General features: G+C 41.0%; 2 protein-coding genes across 3 annotated transcripts in view; both read right to left on the bottom strand.

Moving 5' to 3' along the window:
* Positions 1 to 1,684: 1,684 nt before the first annotated feature.
* LOC311135085 (phosphatidylinositol N-acetylglucosaminyltransferase subunit Y-like) lies at positions 1,685 to 2,165 on the bottom strand. Its single transcript, XM_084168954.1, has one exon. It carries the CDS (start codon positions 2,079 to 2,081, stop codon positions 1,869 to 1,871), a length of 213 nt encoding a protein of 70 aa, XP_084025080.1. The 5' UTR covers positions 2,082 to 2,165; the 3' UTR covers positions 1,685 to 1,868.
* Positions 2,166 to 10,831: 8,666 nt separating this feature from the next.
* Positions 10,832 to 18,383, bottom strand: part of LOC311134751 (polypeptide N-acetylgalactosaminyltransferase 18-like) — a gene marked incomplete at both ends in the record, with an annotated part of 150,366 nt that continues 142,814 nt past the window's right edge. For both annotated transcript variants that reach the window (XM_084168528.1, XM_084168529.1), the window contains one exon: positions 10,832 to 10,981. In XM_084168528.1, the coding sequence (XP_084024654.1) occupies positions 10,832 to 10,981 (150 nt within the window). The remainder of the gene's footprint in view (positions 10,982 to 18,383) is intronic.

The following is an 18,383-nucleotide window of genomic DNA, read 5'->3' on the forward strand; positions in this document are numbered from 1 at the left end:
TACAGTATTGCTATAGTCAGAGAGAATTCTCATTTGATAAACAGCCTAAAAACATATTTTAAAAAATCCATTGTGAGGGGCAGCCCCTAGACTGCATACATGTCAATTAGGCCTATGTAATGGAAATTAAATTATTTCATATTTCTATTTGGATGGCAAGAGGCACGATTACGTATAATTACATATAATAATTTACACACATAATTCTCTTTTCTAGATGGAGATGGCTGAAAGAGCGGAGACGGAGTACACAGAATCTGGCACATTTTGGGATTCACCCAGGAGAGGAAAAACAAAAAATAAATCAAAGAAAGACAAATGTCTAAAAAAGGACAAAACCCACAGGACAGAGGTGAAAGAGGCTGGGATTGAAAAGAAAAAGAAAACCAAAAAGTCCAAAGGTAAGCAGAAGAAGAAAAAGAAGGGGGAAGTAGCGCTGGGATTACAAGATAGCTATTTTATTTTTGAGGGCAACAGTGCACCTAACCCCGCAATAAAGCCTGGGGGAAAGTCGACTGTCAAATTTGCTGTAGAACATTGCATTCAGAAACAGGAACCTGTGCCGGTGGTAAGTGACTCAGTGAAGGTACCCAAGAAGAAGGCCCAGAGAAAAAAGAAAGTTGCATTTGATTTATTCCCTGATTACATACAAGCAAAACAGCCAAAAGTAGTCAAGTGTTGCACCTCAACAACCAAAGACAAAGCAAAAGACACTTTTCACTGGGAAAGCCCCAAGAGTGACAACGAGATCAACTTTTCTGGGACTTATCAGTGGGGAGAGGGGCAAGGAAATGGGACAGAGTATGGAAAGGGACAAGACAACTCTCAAAGTACTGCTGAAGATGCCAACAGTGAGGACCTGTTTATAACTCAGAAGAAATTCAGAGTACTAACATCTTCAGATCACTCCAGCAGTGGAGGCACTGGTGAAGCTAACACCACAACAGTGCCCAGGCATACCAAGTCACTCGTAGAGCCAAAAGAGGAGCCACTGCTCTGGAAGTCAATATCTGAGGCAGCCACTCAAACAGAGAACTTCTTTACCTCACAGATCTCCACATTCCTCAGATTTCACCAGTCGTGTGGAGCTGCCGAGTGCTCAGAGCAACCTACCGACCTGAGTCTCCCTAACAGGATGAGGGCAGAGATGGGCCTACATCCCCCATCATCTCATAGAAAGGCCAATGAAGAGGAAACCAGCCCCCCACTTGGCCAGAAGTCAACAGACACAACGTCAAGTGAGGAGAATGACCCATTCTGGCGGTGCAAGAGTCAAGTTAAGGCAGTTCAGATGAGACTGAATGAATCTTTCTTCTTTAAGATGAAGGGCGAGGGACAGTCCCCGAGACCACAATCTCCCTTGATGAAACTTACACAGGCCCGTGGTGGGAAGAAAACAAAAAAGTAAGAAGTGAAGTTCTTCAAACCTGAACTTTCCCACAAGAACTATGGGGGACCCAAAGGTTGAACAAAAAAAGTCAAAAACAATTTAATTTCATTAGTGATAGTAATTCACAAGGATACATTTTCTTTGTGGTGTTCTTGGTCCTAGGTTCCCAAAATAGGTTCATCTTATAGGTTCACATGTTATTCAACATTCAGTTTCAAGTTTCATTAAAAACACATGCAATAAATTTTTTATTGTTGCACATTTTATGGAAGAAATTGCATGTCACTCATCAAATAAAGTTTCTTAATTTATTGTCATTGAATGTCATTTTCTTCTTACAGAATCATGTGGTGGATCATTAGCTGTGGTAGCAATAACAGCTTCATGTACAACACCATCACCACAGTACACATCACTAATTTAACCTTTATTATTAGTCACGTCATTCAACTGAAATGCTATTCATGTAAAGCGTACACTAATTGTGCCTGAATAGCTTCATTCCAATCCACTTCCATAGATGGAAAAACACATAGACAGGGATGGTGACTGGTAACAGAAGACTGTAGAAACACACACTACTAGTGCTTGTACATCCCTGAGGGAAATTCTCATCTACAGTCGCAGAATAGAAAAGTCCAAATAGGGAGACTACTGGAACCAGTACTGTGAGGGTAGAGAGAGAAAACATATTGACTTCTAGCTAACAACTCATTTAAACACTGTTCAGGGTCAAGATCTTCTTGAGTCTTTACTGTTTGTGTGTTATGCCTGCTGTGCTGGTTTCACTGGTGTTTCAGGATCTTTTTTAATCAATCTTGCATCTGTGGGAATCATGTTGGGAATCCCATCAATTATTGGGTATGCGATGCCAAGCTCCTCGTTGATGAGTTCATTGGTATTTACCTCATACCTGAGTGAGAGACGAGAGTACAACAATTAGGCTAGCTAACGTTAGCTAACTGTTAGCTGATGCTACCTATAAAGCTGAGCAGCTATGCCATAGCAAAACAAGATTGACGTTGGATTAGGTAAATTAGTAGAAAGGTGGTAATGTATAATAACATGACTCACCTCAATTGCTTTTTGGATAGTGGACAAACGAGAAATTCGAGCAAGGAAGTGTCGAAGTGTTGTGCGTCCTTCCCATCTGTCAAATGCCTTGCAGATACAGGCAGAGGTCCTACGCCCCGTAAAAAAATCACATATTTGACAGACCTTTGAATACTCCAAGTTTCATTAACTAATCTTTTTAAATAATTCTGAAACATGACCGAAGTAGCCAGTAGATGAGCCTTTTAGGGTGTTGTTGTGTCCGCAATCAACAACAGTTCAAGCTAAGCAGGAAGAACACACGTAATTGTCCTGGTGCATCATAAATGTAATCCCCAGTATCTGATTAATTAGTTCCGACCTCTAGAAATTCAACTGAACATTGGAGATTTAACAACAAATAGTGAAAATATTAAAAATAATTTAAAAAAGCAGAGCCAGTGTTAAATTGTCAGCTATATTAATATTATGGACGACTGATACAGGCTAATATAAAAAATGTGTGTGCAGATTTGACAAGTGTTTTACATGCCTGACCACGAGATGGCAGCACAGACTCACAAAGGTATTTTACTCAAATATAATGTCCGTGTTCGAGAGGATCAAAACCGTAATGTGTCATTGGTCAATTGTGACTGACTGATCTACAAATACTAATGAGTAGTTATTTATGATAGGTGATTTGTAGATCAGTCAGTCTGCAGTCGCCTTTACTGTCGGCGGCAATGTCGAACAATCCCAAAGTGTGAGGTTATTTACAGCAGCGTTGCCATGTCCTTAGTTTTCCGAAAATTGGGCTACTTTGAAAACGATGTCGCGGGTGAAAATGTATTATTGGTCGCGGATTGCGGGTTTTTGTCCTACTTTTAAATTGCACCGCGGCCGCCATGGCATTTCTCTTTACATTTGTGTTTTTTTACAGGTACCTGCTGCTGACTATCAGGCAGTGAGTCAGGCTGTTGCTGAGGGAATTAGTTAGTGGTGGGGAGTGGGAGGGCCGGAGGTGTGTGTGAGCGCTGCAGGCAGCTGAGTGATTGAGAAGAGAGGAGAGCAGAGCAGCCCTGCTCTCCTCTCAATTCAATTCAATTCAATTCAATTCAATTTCAACGTATGTTAACATTGCCAAAGCAAGTGAAGTAGATAGTAAACAAAAGTGAAATAAACAATACATTTAACAGTAAACATTACACTAAGAAGTTCCAAAACAATAAAGACATTTCAAATGTCATATTATGTTTATGTACAGTGTTGTAACAATGTGCAAATAGTTAAAGTACAAATGGGAAAATAAATAAACATAAATATGGGTTGTTTTTACAATGGTTTTGTTCTTCACTGGTTGCCCTTTTCTTGTGGCAACAGGTCACAAATGTTGCTGCTGTGATGGCACACTGTGGTATTTTACCCAGTAGATAAGGGAGTTGATCAAAATTGGGTTTGTTTTCGAATTCTTTGTGGATCTGTGTAATCTGAGGGAAATATGTGTCTCTAATATGGTCATACATTTGGCAGGAGGTTAGGAAGTGCAGCTCAGTTTCCACCTCATTTTGTGGGCAGTGTGCACATAGCCTGTCTTCTCTTGAGAGCCAGGTCTACCTACGGCGGCCTTTCTCAATAGCAAGGCTATGCTCACAGAGTCAGTTTTTTGTTAATTCTTTCCAATGTGTCAAGTAATTCTCTTTTTGTTTTCTCATGATTTGGTTGGGTCTAATTGTGTTGTTGTCCTGGGGCTCTGTGGGGTCTGTTTGTGTTTGTGAACAGAGCCCCAGGACCAGCTTGCTTAGGGGACTCTTCTCCAAGTTCATCTCTCCGTAAGTGATGGCTTTGTTATGGAAGGTTTGGGATCGCTTCCTTTTAAGCGGTTATAGAATTTAACGGCTCTTTTCTGGATTTTGATCATTAGCGGGTATCGGCCTAATTCTGCTCTGCATGCATTATTTGGTGTTTTTCGTTGTACACTGAGGATATTTTTTGCAGAATTCTGCATGCAGAGTCTCAATTTGGGTTTTGTCCCATTTTGTGAATTCTTGGTTGGTGAGCGGACCCCAGACCTCACAACCATAAAGGGCAATGGGTTCTATAACTGATTCAAGTATTTTTAGCCAGATCCTAATTGGTATGTCGAATTTTATGTTCCTCTCACTCACTCAGCTCCCTGCTGCCTGCAGTGCTCTCTCAACACACACACACCTCCGGCCCTCCCCACCATTCACTCATTCATTCACTCAGCAACAGCCTGCCTCACTGCCTGATAGTCAGCAGCAGCAGGTAACGGTGAAATTTATATAAAAAATAAAAAAAGAGAAATGCCATGGCGGCTTGGTCCAATTTAGAAGTAGCCCAAAAAACCGCAATCCGCGACCAACACATTTTCAACCACGACATCGTTTTCAAAGTAGCCCAATTTTTCAGGGTAAACTGTGGGCATGGCAAGTGATGTGAGAACAACAAACTAACAGCACTAGATAGCTACATACTTCTCCCTCATGTGGCATCTCCTCTTGCTGCGAAAAAAAATTGTTGGGCTAGTTTTCAGGCTTTGTGGCCGGGTTTTGAGTGGTCATTGTGCTAGAAATGTTTTTCAGGCAACCCTGATTTACGTTTTAGTCATTCGCAGACACTCTTATCCAGAGTGACTTACAGTAAGTGCATTTATCCCATGATATATCCTTACACATTATATGGAAATGAGTCAAGTAGAGACAATGTTTTATGCACAGAAAAAGTCATCACTGCCTTTATTGTTCAAATGCAGCTTTAATGAAAGTCACATAGGCCTACAGAAAAAGTAAAGGCCAAATTTTACATTGAGATGGCTAAAAAAGCTTGGAAGAAGAAAGTGATATATTATGGTAGAGTTGAGGATATTGCTCTGAGAGTTTTTAGTGAAGGCATTCAAGTGTTTTAGGTTCTGTGAGCGCACTGCTAACACAATAGAATGCCTCCAGGCTCTAAACTGCAGCAGTGTAAGTAGATTGAAGCCTGTGAGTGTCCAGTTCACCGTTACCACCATTACAGACCCTGAGGACAAGCTTCTGCTTCAAGCAGGAACACATAACTTGATGAGGCTGAGGCTCCTCTCTGATTACATTCCATAAAGAAATATCAAACTCTGCTACCCAGTGGAGTCTGATATCCTATTTCTGATGCATACAGTAGACTACAGTTTACTGTGTGCTGATACTGGATAATTATTTGATATCTATCACAAACTTCAAGGTAAGTCTCTTTAAAAGCATGTTCACAAAAAACAACAGATAGTGCCATTGTCTTTTCCAAAAAAGTTCCCTTTGCCTCTCGCTTCAATCCTTCTAACTGACATCCTTTCATCCAGGCACGTTTCTTCTGCCCAGGCGTGGCTGATGCCTACCAGATCTTACAACGCCTGGATAGGTGTTTTACGTATCAGCTAACCACATCATATGCTATAGCAATCTGTCAATGACACAGTCGATGATGTGACACGCAACCATTGGTTGATGGATGCAACGTCTGAGCAGAGGAACGTGACCATTGTCTCTTCATGTGACCTTTAAAGCTCATGAGTGACATGAGTCATTAATCTGTACTGAGAACTACATGCCTCAAAGGGTAGAGGAGGAAATTATCAAATTTTTTGTTTTGTTTTTTTACATCTAAAAAAACAGCTTTTAGAAGACAGAATGAGACTCTTCCAAAGCGATATCGTCATTGTGATAAATAACCTTGCTCTTTATGACCTTTCAGAGCTCCTGAGCATGACTGAGAGTAAATGGGATTAGGAGGTAAACTTTCTTAGGTCTGAATTAAGTGTAGCGGCTCTCATTTAGACAGCATTACAGTCTCATTATTGTTTGAAAAGCTCAAGAACAAGCTCATCAATTATCAGACAGATTTAGTTCACAGGTACAATGTAGCCACAATGGTGATTCCTTGCATAGGTTTGAGCTTATCAAAACAGGAGTCTTTCTCTGCAAACAGGGTTTTCATTTCCAATTCCACGTTAAAATACTGCCAACCCAGCACACTCTGTGAGTCTGATAATCAGCTCCCTATGGTCCTCTTCCCTCCCCAACACCTGAGCTTCCCCATCAATGAGACATCAAAATGAGAACTGCAGCAGTGCCTTAATACCCCTGATATACAACCATTCCCAGAAGTAACAAAGCTTACCCTAAAATTAAATCTCATGGTTAGTCAGCAGTGAAACGCACCAAGGCGTGAGAGGGCCCACATTCTGCATCATTACTGTTCCTTCAAGGTCCCCAAGTGCTTCGTTGCCCATGTAAATCACTGGGCCGTATTTAGCAGTGACTGTGTTGTGTTTATTCATTTTGAGTGTTAATTGGATGAGCTGTAATGCAGCAGTGTTGATGGGAGGAGATGTTATGGTTATAGACACTTGTTTGACCTTTCTTTGATCAGCCATTCAGAGGCTTCAGCCCATAATGAACGGATTGTGAAAAGTTATATTTGACTTTGTTTGCGTGTATGTATTGCACTGAAGGGTCTGCCATTGATTTATCATCTGGCTGGTTGGTAACTGGTAACATTGTGACCCATGTGCTGAAGTCTCAGTCTACAGACCTTGAGTGATGCAGAGAGTAAAGGTCAGGAGTACAGGGTTACGTCCTCAGCTGGTAAAGTGGATTATAGCCTACTGAGGCACCCACCCAGAGCAGCTAGATTAGTCTGCCCTCGGATAGATCTCTCCTCCGAATATGTTTTTATGCATCATGCCTTTAATGTCCTGAAATCCTCTTACATGACTTGAAAGGCATATTATTTCCACCTCTCTCCAGGGTCGGCGAGGAGGGATGGGGTTCATTTTCACCCTACATTCTTGTTGCTGACAGGTCCTCAGGCCCAGCTCTAAAGTCAGTGGGGTAAAGTGGCTTACTTGTATCAGGGAAATACAAGAGTTACTGTAGTTTCAAAGTACATGTTTTATGGATGGTTTGCAGTGGCTCAGTCAGTGTAGTGACGTGCAACCCATCTTAAACAGACCAAGGAGATGGAGTGTGGTTTTCAAGCTTATAAATTCTCAATTTTGCAGTCATAGTAACAGGAACATGTAGAACCCAAAAACGTTTCTGCTAGGGGCCCAGTGCAGGGTGTGTGAAGTGAAATAATCTAATAGACTACATCATGTGAGGTCTTCATAGTCAAGGACTCTTGTTCCCGTTGTCTTTTAATCGTCACAAGTAAATAAATACTTTTTGTTCATTAATTACCACAGTACATGAACACTGTAAAATGGGCCTTGCTCAAAGAGTTTGAGCTGAGTAACAGTCAGATGGCCATTGATGTGTAGACTGTAAGGTGTAAGGATTACTAATCAATAGTCACTGTCAAGGATAATTGTTCAATTGTCAAATGTCTTATACTCAATACTACCAGTTGTGATAGTTGGAGATATATTTCTAAACTGAAAAAAAATAATACTTTCCTCTCCCATTCTAAACGTTCAACCTGTGCCAGCTTTTGGAGCTTCAAGTAGTAACGGGCAGTCACTTTCCAATGTGTCCTCCCACCGTTTACATCCTCACAAATGATGTTACTCAGCTCCATCTTCTGTGACAGCTGCTTATTTTGCCAGGGCAATTCAAACACGTCATCATTACTTCAGCACTAACTGAAATTTAAAAAATGCTCCGTGCTGTTAGTGCATCTCTATGAGTGACGTGAGTGGTTTGACAAGACTGAAATAAAATAGTACTTTTTGGATGTTTACATTCCATTAACCCTTTACACTCATGGGAATTGGCCTATGGACAGGAAACATTGAAATGTTTCTTACAGAAGAAATATGAAAAGCATATGCATAACCATGCCAGCAATAGAAAATGAATAGTTAGATTATGGGAAAATTATTAGACCAAAGGTGAGGACACAACAGTTCACCTGATAAGATTTAATCCAAACTGTTGATTTTATGTGCATTTTACATTTCCTGTACTTTTTGCTGCATTTGTTGATAATGAAATCTGAAAATACTCTGGATACATTCAGTAACATGATAAGAATATTTCTGGAAAATGTAGGTTAGGTGCAACATAAGACCAAAAAAATTACAAGGGTTTGAGTGTGAGGACTAACTGGTGTCCCCAAGTGGCCAGGCATACACCTCTCCAAAGTGTGCACAGTTCCTAAGTAATCTTAATGCACTTTTATGACTCAAAGAAGAGTCAACTATAAGGTGCTTTTTTTGTAGCTCTCCTAGCAGTGCCATTGAGGAACTAGAGCAAGCACACTTGTCGTTGTTTTGGTTGGAACACAACCCTGCATCCACCCCATCACACAATTACAGTTGTTGTTTATGCAATCCAAAAACTGTCCATTATAGTCCATTATAAATGCAATCTGAGTCAGATGGGCATCATTTGAAAGCTTGTTCTATTGCAAACATGACTACCTAAGTTATAAAATACAATATTACAGTGTTAGGCTTTCACAATGCAATTCAGCAAAACAGATCATAATTTTGATGCGCATAGAAAGGAATCATGAGTGCATTTCACTGTACTTGTGCATATGACATTAAAACTTGAAACATTCAGGTGCGTGTCCCATGGTGAATTTTCTTCACAATAGACAAGCAGGCTCATTCTGTTCAGAACAACGCAGGATATGACGCCATGTCATCTTGTAACTGTTCATCAAACATAGTGATCATAAACGTTGACACTGTATATGACATGAGTTTTATGCTATGGAAATGTGAAGTGCACATTTGGGCTCACGGATGTTTGGCTTGTAAGTATGACATCAAAGCAGTATTTATTATAATCCTCAACGTCTCATCCCACTGGGCAGACGTCAATTCAACGTTGGTTCAACATAATCTTATTGAAATGACAAGGAAACAACGTTGATTCAACCAGTGTGTTCCCAGGATTTTTCAAAATACATCCTCTTAATTTACAGCATTTCCCACACTCAAACAACAAAACATTTGCAAAAGTTGCCCCATTAGCTCAAGTTCAGAACGGCTGTCAGTCAAAACCCATACAGCGCTATGAAGCGCAGAGCCAGAGTTCTGACTTCATGTAAAGCATGTTACTGTACAGCCATTGTGTTCCAATTTATGCGTTTATCAGTTCCCAAATCTGTCATTTTCAACCTGTATACAGGTACGAGTGTAAAGGGCTACGCTGTCCCATGGAAGCACAGTTGTTGTTTTCAGAAATTCCGGTGGTGTATGTGGATGCTGTGCTTCCTACACTGCTTCAACAATTAGTGTAAATTGCCTATGTGACAGATACAAGCATGAACATGATTGGAGTGATGCATTTTGAGAGTGCCATCACATGCATCTTTCATGACCAGTAACTCAAAATCTAGAAGCTGATGAGGACTGACATGTTAAATAGATGAAAACTACTCTCCTCCACTCCTCTTCAGGAACCAAGTCATTATAATTAAAGGAGATATTTCTCTGTAGGACATTTCTCTGTAGGACACGCAAGCTGTGTAGTGAAACGGAAGTTAGTTCTACAAAGTACTTTTAATTAGCAACATATGAAAACCAGAAGGCTTCTACATAGTCTATTTGAGAACAACAACATGAAAGCATTCCTTTTCCACTTGAAATATGCAGGACATTAAGTAAATTAAATTAGAGTGTCCTTATATTGGTGATAACATAATATAAGGACATTTGTTTTATCATACAGAGGATATTATTACTGGACGATTCAATCATGCTCCATTATTACCCAGCTGCTGCTATAAACAAGTCCTGTATTTCTCTCAGGATATATGGGGAAAATAATGTTTGCAGTCCTTGCAAAAGCCTAAATTTCTATGCGTTGTGAAAAATAATTATTGTATCAAATAGACTATTAAGGTGTCTTCACAAAACAAAACTGAGATGGACTATATTGATTGACTTTCACAAGAGCATGGAAAATCCCCCACACAATATATTTGTTTGTCATCAGCATTTTTACTGAAGGTTTTTATAAATATCCAGCATATACACTTATAAAAAAGCGTGTATATTCTCTCAACATATATTGGCGACAGTTCCTCGAACCCGATCACTTGATCTTATAATAAAATCTGTCTACAAACAAACCTGAGACACAAAAGAAACAAGAATAACAAAGGTTTTTCATACACATGCTACATAGTAGCAGAAATTACATAATGTATATTAGAGCCAATTCCAGCCTGAATTCAGCGTGACAAAAGAAAATCTGCCACTTAAATCCCACATATGAATCCAGGAAATGTTTAACATTGATCAAATTATGTCTTTGAGTCTAAGAAACTGCATACTTATAATTCAATTCTTGCCTTCCTCAATAAATATATTTTTTAAAGAAGCAAACCGTCTATGTCTTTCAGTCACAGGTCCAGTGTTCACCATGGGCAACTCTTTCCCCTGCAGGACTCAGGATCCCCTCATTGGAGAGTGTAGGTTGACAGTAGGTTGGTGATTGTCCATTTCTGACCAGAGCACTTCTGTATGGCCAGCTGGTAGCCAAACTCTGTTTCACTGTTCTCGACTAGCTCCAGGCAATGCTTGGACTTCCTGTTCTCTATGGAACCTCCCTATAGGACACAGAGCACATTACAATGTTGAGTCATGCAGTCATTTCACTGTGCTGAAATGCATTGTGTCCATCGGCGAGCTCCGACTTCCACAGTAATGGCAGGCCAATGAGGCCATTAGTTAGCTGTACATCTGTAATCACAGAGAAAATGAATGCAGATGATCTTCTAATAATGTCACCTGGGGAATAATGACAATCTATAGGTAGGTTGGTTGTTTAGCAACAAAACTGACTAGTGCGCAACTATTGGGCAAAACAGACAAGGTTGCTTTGGACTGTTGACATGTAAACTATATTTAGTCTCCAATGTTTATTGAAAACATAAATACATTTGCACATTGAGCACTTGTTGTCGCTCAAATCCATTGTTACAGTTGTTGGTTAGCTAGCTGACTGGTCCGTCCACATCCTGACTGGTCTATCGACGACCGCAAGGTCCTCTAGCGGATGGTGAAGACCAGTGGCGGCTCCTGAAAAAATTCTCAGGAGGGGCAATTTTTCTGATGATTTAGGTGACCTACACACATTTTAAAAAAGATATGTCCAGCAACAACATGAAGACAGGGGCAGCATATAAGTCAATACCAGAAGCATTTATTGACTGATCTGGGGAGATGGATTCCAGTTTCTGTGACAGATTATAAATAATCTCTGATGCCTTTGTTATATTAGCTTTTGGTTGAATGTACTGTCGTAGTAAATATATAATGTTATAGCTTGGTCTGACTAAAATCTTGTGCATGACCCATTTTGTGTTGGGCCTTTGTATTCAATACAATGAACAAGAGTCCTATCTTGTCAGCCTTGTCAGCAGGTGGCTAAGGATAACACCCACGCCATAGGTCTCTCAGTTCTTCCAACTCACGAGTTCTTGCCCTGAGGACACACACACACACACCCACACCCACACCCACACACACACACACACACACACACACACACACACACACACACATCATCACTGATAAACACACACACACACACACACACACACACATCATCACTGATAACAAACACACACACACACACACACACTGATAACAAACACACACACACAAATCCTCTTCTCTTAGGCTGAACATCTGAAGACAGAGAACCCGACTCAGAGCCAATGCAACAGTGACACTAGCCTGGAGGTGACCTCGCCCAACTCATCAGGACCAATCAGAAGATCAGAACTACTAGATTCAACCTACTTCATTTTATTGTATAAAATGTCAGCACACAATGTTTAGGGGCTCTTCTGATAAACTCCCTACGAGTTTGACGAACGGGTCCGTGCACGCGATTCCAGATATCTTTACCTCTGAATAAACTGCCTTATATTATACAATTATCCACCTTGTCCAAAAGTCTCTACTTGGTCTCCGTTCTCCAGTAAACTTGTTTTATCAACAATAGTAAGGTTCAATGACACAGAAAGCAGTTCAATGTCGGGGTACAGAGTCGCTCTCTTACCAGGATCGCGGTCCGCTCTGACCAGGGTGAAGCCGGCCGGCTCCACCTCTCTGTCCGGGACTCTGTCATCCAGCCAAGTCTCCCAGCTGTATTGGATTCCGCTGCCAGCAACGTTTTCATTATTTAGTCCGTTCGTAGCGGGTATGTACACGATCAACAAGATCAGTCCAAAACCGAAGATCAGTCCAAAGCAGAATGTTTGCAGAATGTTTGTAAACTAAGTCTACAAGTTAAAAACATAAAATAACGCCACACTGCAGGTCGCAACATAGACGCTGCTAGCCGCCATTGTCTTAGTTACGTTCAACGTTACGTCACGTATGACGAAAGCGCGTAAGTGCATGCCCACAGACACCCATAGATAATGTATTGAAAGCTTTGAAATGTGAAAAAAATAGATTTTACATGACAGGCTATGAGAGACTTCTGGGCGATTTTCAACCTGACTGAAATCGCCCAAAAAACGGGCGGGGCCATTTGAAGCACGACTTTAGCCTGATTTGACATTTAGTGGCTGGCAGATCAGACGTGAACACTGATAACTGCTGTTGCCGTGATATAATTGATTAGAAAAAAAATCCCTTCCTTTTCCCGTTTGGCAGTGCGTCGCCCATATCGCCCTATTGAACAAGCCGTCCCTGGTGAAGACGCCCAGTACATCACTGGGACCGTACTCCCACCCATCCAGTACATCACTGGGACCGTACTCCCACCCATCCAGTACATCACTGGGACCGTACTCCCACCCATCCAGGACATCTACTCCAAACGGTGCCTGAGGAAGGACCACAGCATCATCAAGGACCCCACACCCCAGCCACGAGCTGTTCACTCCCTTAACGTCAGGCAGACAGTATCGGCGCATGAGGTCTGATACCAACAGGCTGAGACAGTTTCTATCTACAAGCCATCAGACTGCTGAACACTTGAACGGGACTGACCACCTGCACACATGCACTCATGCACTCACGCACGCATGCACGCACGCACACACACACACACACATATCACAACTGCTGCTTTGATTTCTATGATTGCTAAATACTGACAATTTAAAATGTAGGAAGTTGAGTTTTTACTCTCCAAAGTAAAAACACGGTGTGGTCAAAGACTTAGTAACTTAGTTGTATTCACGATCTGGTTAACTATAACAAAGGTTATAATTTTTATTTGTTATTATTAAAGCTGGCTAACGTTAGCCACACCCAAGGGTGAAAGTAGATTTAATTTATTCCCGGTACGGGACCTCCTATGTGTGCACACATGTGCACCCAAAAATAATATGGGCATATTTAACAGGCCCGGCCCTGGACGTTCTGCCGCCCTAGGAGAGACCCCAAAAAAAGAACTCCTATCCCCACTAAACTAGAATAGTGTACAGCAGGGGCTGTAGCTCAGCTTTAGAATGTCATAGAGACTAATCAATATATCCCCATATGCGTCAGAGTCACGTCATTTGTGGGCATTTAAAGCTTGTTTCTAGCATAAGGCATCACGGAGTAAAGCATTGTTATAGAACACTTTATATGATCTGGATACCTTTTATTTATTTATTTCAAAATAAAGCTAACAATAGGTATTCCTTTTACCCTTTTCTTTCACAAAGCGTATGGCATACCCTCACTCAATTTGAGCCCTGGTTTTCCCAAACACACCAAGCCCTTCTCAGACAGGGAGGTATTTAAGGAGTGCATGTTGACAGTATTGGAGGATTTGGCTATACCTACAAATCTATGGATAGCATAATTGCGTCTGTCAAACAGGTAGGCCTACCTCTTATGTTTTTGAATAGGAAGAAATAGGCTCCAACAAAGCCCTCTTGTTTTTAGTGAGGTCAAATTCAAATGAAGACAATTGTTGAAATTAATAACTTTCAGCAATTATTTGCTGTCCACCTCTGTTTGATTATACCGCTCCAAAGCTGATGTCTTACCGCTTGCCTTTTTAGTTGACTTTCTCCTCTAAGTTAATAATTAAAAAGTGTCAGTCTCCTGACATTGTAATAGCCTACATTTGGTCTCCAGTCTATGGGCTACAGAAAATAGGCTACTACTCTTTCTACAGTAGGCTACATAATTTATGTTAAATGAATTTGATGTAGTGTTGGTGGAGCGCCGCAGCACTGTGTCTCTCCAACAGCACCCTGGAGAGGCACGCTGGGCATGGACAAGCTAAATGGTTTGCGCCTCTGCCTTTGGCAAAGTGGGCACTGCTTGTGATGGGGCGGCATCAGCACTCACCTAAATAGCCCTCATGCCACTGGGTGAGAGAAGTTATATTTTTTTTGGACGGAATGTGAGGTGTTATGTGCTGTTGGAGGTGCATCTTGGTCAGTTTAGCTCGGAAAATGCCACCCTCATCAAACTGCCTTGCCTAATGGGCGGACCGGCTGTGGGGCCTAATCATAGAATTATATTTAGAATCCCTATTAATTCAATAGTATCTCTGTGGGCATAGTCATAAAGATTTGTCATTTAACTTTTAAAATGTATTACCTTTTATTGTGGCATAAACACAACCAGTCATGATGTTTTCATCTGATTGTCAAACAATCACTTCAAAGGGCTCCTTTACTAGGCTATCTGTGCATGTTCATCCACTAGCAACATATTTCCAGAATCCAAACAGTGGTGAATGGAAAGAGACATGTTACACAAAACAGCAAAAAGTGTAATGACATTTGGCGACTGTCAGGCCAGAATTAATGCCTCCACTGCTGTCCGCGCGCATCTCGGTGTCGACCACTCATCTCTGCCTTTGCAAAATGTCAGCGTTCTAGTCAAACCACACTGCATTTTGGAGCATAGGCTATAGGCCTACCTGTTTCAAGTCCATTCGCTCATTTTTTATGCCTCTGACATATGGAAATGACAAATAATGGTGTAATAGCCTACAGTTTTTTACATTTTGTTTAAAGTATTGTGATAGGCTCATGTTTTACCGGTACGTTGTACCCCCCACTATTTATTTTGCCGGGACGCTGTACCAGACCGTACCGCCTTACTTTCACCCCTGGCTACACCTCATGTTCTTCACAGACTTTGTGGCTGTGTTATCTAGTGGGAACCTGTTAGCACTGCAGGCTCTGTTGCCTTCTTGCCGTGGGCTCAAAACTAAAGAGAAAATCATACCGGTTTGCTCTAATTGTGTAACGGTGGTACCTCGTCTGGTCTTTTTGTTGTGTCAACTTTTTTTCACGCTAAAGCTATTCGATTTTCCCTGACTCTTACCATCGGATGGGCCGCAGCTATCAATCTGTAAGTGTCTGCTCTTTTGTTCTGCGGTTTTGTTTTAGTTGTGTTAGTTGTGTTCTAACTGCTTTCCAGTAGTTGGGCTCTAGCATTGGCTAGGCTAATAGTTAACGTTAGTTGGCTAAATGGCTAAAGTTAGCTGGCTGGCTAGCTTTAATTTTTGGGGGGTTGGCTGGCTAGCTTGCTGGCTAAGATAACTGCATATAGTTAACATTTTCTGATATTTGGTTAAATGGCATTATGTATTTCCATTATTTTAATGTAGCTGTAAGATAGGTGTTGATAGCAACTGGTTGACTCATTCAGTGCTAATGTAACGTTAGCAGGCTGGTAGGGCTAACGTTAGCAGGCTAGATGGGCTAACATTAGCAGTCTAGTTGGCTAGCAACCTTGCAACAATAAATTCATAAAGTATTTGCTTGTAAGTTGGCTGAAAATGTAATTGAAACCAGTAGTCATGCGTGCAAACGATTTGGTTTAATCTGAATTTATACATGAAGTTATTTCTGTTGGAGTTTACATTCTAGGAAATAGGCTGGCTTCCTGGGTTGTCCATATTACATCACACCCTGGAAAAACATTTTCCAACGTAATTTCGGCATTCTGATCGGTTTTATGTGATAACTCCAAACATAGAAAAGTGAGGTGAAACTTTGCATTGCGACTTTTGATGTGTATACTAACGCAAATCCATGTTACATGTGGTTACGTTTATACTACCTACCCTTTAAAACATATGCCCCCCAATCCCCCCCTTCTCCAAACGTGTAAATATTGGATTATACTTATGCTAAAATGTTTATTCTATTCTACTGAGCCATTTACTTTATGTTTGTACTCTTATCTTTTATTTCTTATTGTTGTTGCATTGTCGAGAAGGAACCTGCAAGTAAGAATTTCATTGTACTGTGTATACCATGTGTATCCCGTACATAGACTACTAAAACTTGAAACTAATCACTAATGAAAATTATATAAAACCACTCAAACACAGGTTAATGTCTCTGTTGGGTCCTACTGTTCCTTTGCCTCGAACGAACCATCCTGATCTCGCGAGCTTACGTTCTGTTTCGCTAGCTGTTCCTCTCTCTCTCTCTCTTACATTACTGTAACAAAGTTAGACTCTGCAGGTGCCAGTGGATGTGGAGGACGATTTGTCTAAAGTCAATAATGGCTTCATTGTCTCTGCAGGGAAACTGAAGATCTATTATTCCTGACGTCGTTTGTCCTCTGATGTCTAAGCTTGATCTGCCCAGCTGGTTATGCACTCGTGTCCCCACGCCACCAGCTCGTACATAAAACATCCTCCATTCAGGCTGCAAAGGCATTGGTTTCCTCCTTAACTATATTTAATGCCGTGCGGAATGTCCGGAAGCAGCATTAGCCACCTCAGCATGGTGGTGGAAAATTGTGTTTTATGAAGACACTACGCATATTTTCCCTTCTAGTTAAGGAGGAAACCAAAGCCTTTGCAGCCTGAATGGAGGATGTTTTATGTACAGTGCCTTTAGAAAGTATTCATACCCCTTGACTTATTCCACATTTTGTTGTTTTACAGCCAGAATTCAAAATAGATAAAAATAATATATATATATATATATTCTCACCCATCTACACACAATAACCCATAATTCAAAGTGAAAACATGTTATTAGAATCTTTTGCACATTTTTTGAAAATGAAATACAGAAATATTAATTTACATAAGTATTCACACCCCTGAGTCAATACTTTGTAGAAGCACCTAGGGAGTGATTACAGTCTTTCTGGGTAAGTCTCAAGGAGCTTTCCACACCTGGATTGTGTAACATTTGCCCAGTATTCTTTTAAAATTCTTCAAGCTGTGTCAAATTGGTTGTTGATCATTGCTAGATAACCATTTTGAGATCTTGCTATAGATTTACAAGTAGATTTAAATCAAAACTGTAACTCGGCCACTCAGGAACATTCACCATCTTCTTGGTAAGCAACTCCAGTGTTTGCATTTGGCCTTGAGTTTTATGTTTTTGTCCTGCTGAAAGGTGAATTAATCTCCCAGTGTTTGGTGGAAAGCAGACTGAACCAGGTTTTCCTCTGAGTTTACCTCTGCTTAGCTCCATTCTGTTTCTTTTTTATCCTGAAAAACTCCCCAGTCATTAACGAATACAAGCATACCAATAACATGATGCAGCCACCACTATGCTTGAAAATATAGAGAGTGCTACTCAGTAATGTGTTGAATTGGATTTGCCCCAAACATAACACTTTGTATTCAGTTGGCGGTAGGTACACTTGATTCAGCAGCCCTAGCGCTGGGAAGGCAAAGTGTTCCCATTTTGAACCATTTCATGTGTCTGAAGGTAGAACTCCACCTACCCGGCAGGCCCAGAGAGCAAATCAAGTGCACCTATAGGCCTACCGCTGACCAATCAGACAGCTCAGATCACAGTTTCTGCACAGTTTCCTCAAGCCATTCCTCATTTTCTCTGGTTATAGGAGTAACAACATGAATTGGTGCATGAGGCAGAAATAATGCAGTGTGACTTGAGGTTGGCCATCAGCTGGAACATGGTGTCCCCTTTTCTCAGCGGAGGGAGGGAGAGCAGAGGGAAGGTGAGTCGGGTGAGAGGCAGCCTCACCGCTGCTCCCGCCCCTCAGACTGACCATCAGAGGCCATCAGTCCAGTAAAAAATAAATAATGAAATTATTATG

Source organism: Coregonus lavaretus (assembly GCF_964263955.1).
Source record: "Coregonus lavaretus genome assembly, chromosome: 9".
Lineage (NCBI taxonomy): Eukaryota > Metazoa > Chordata > Actinopteri > Salmoniformes > Salmonidae > Coregonus > Coregonus lavaretus.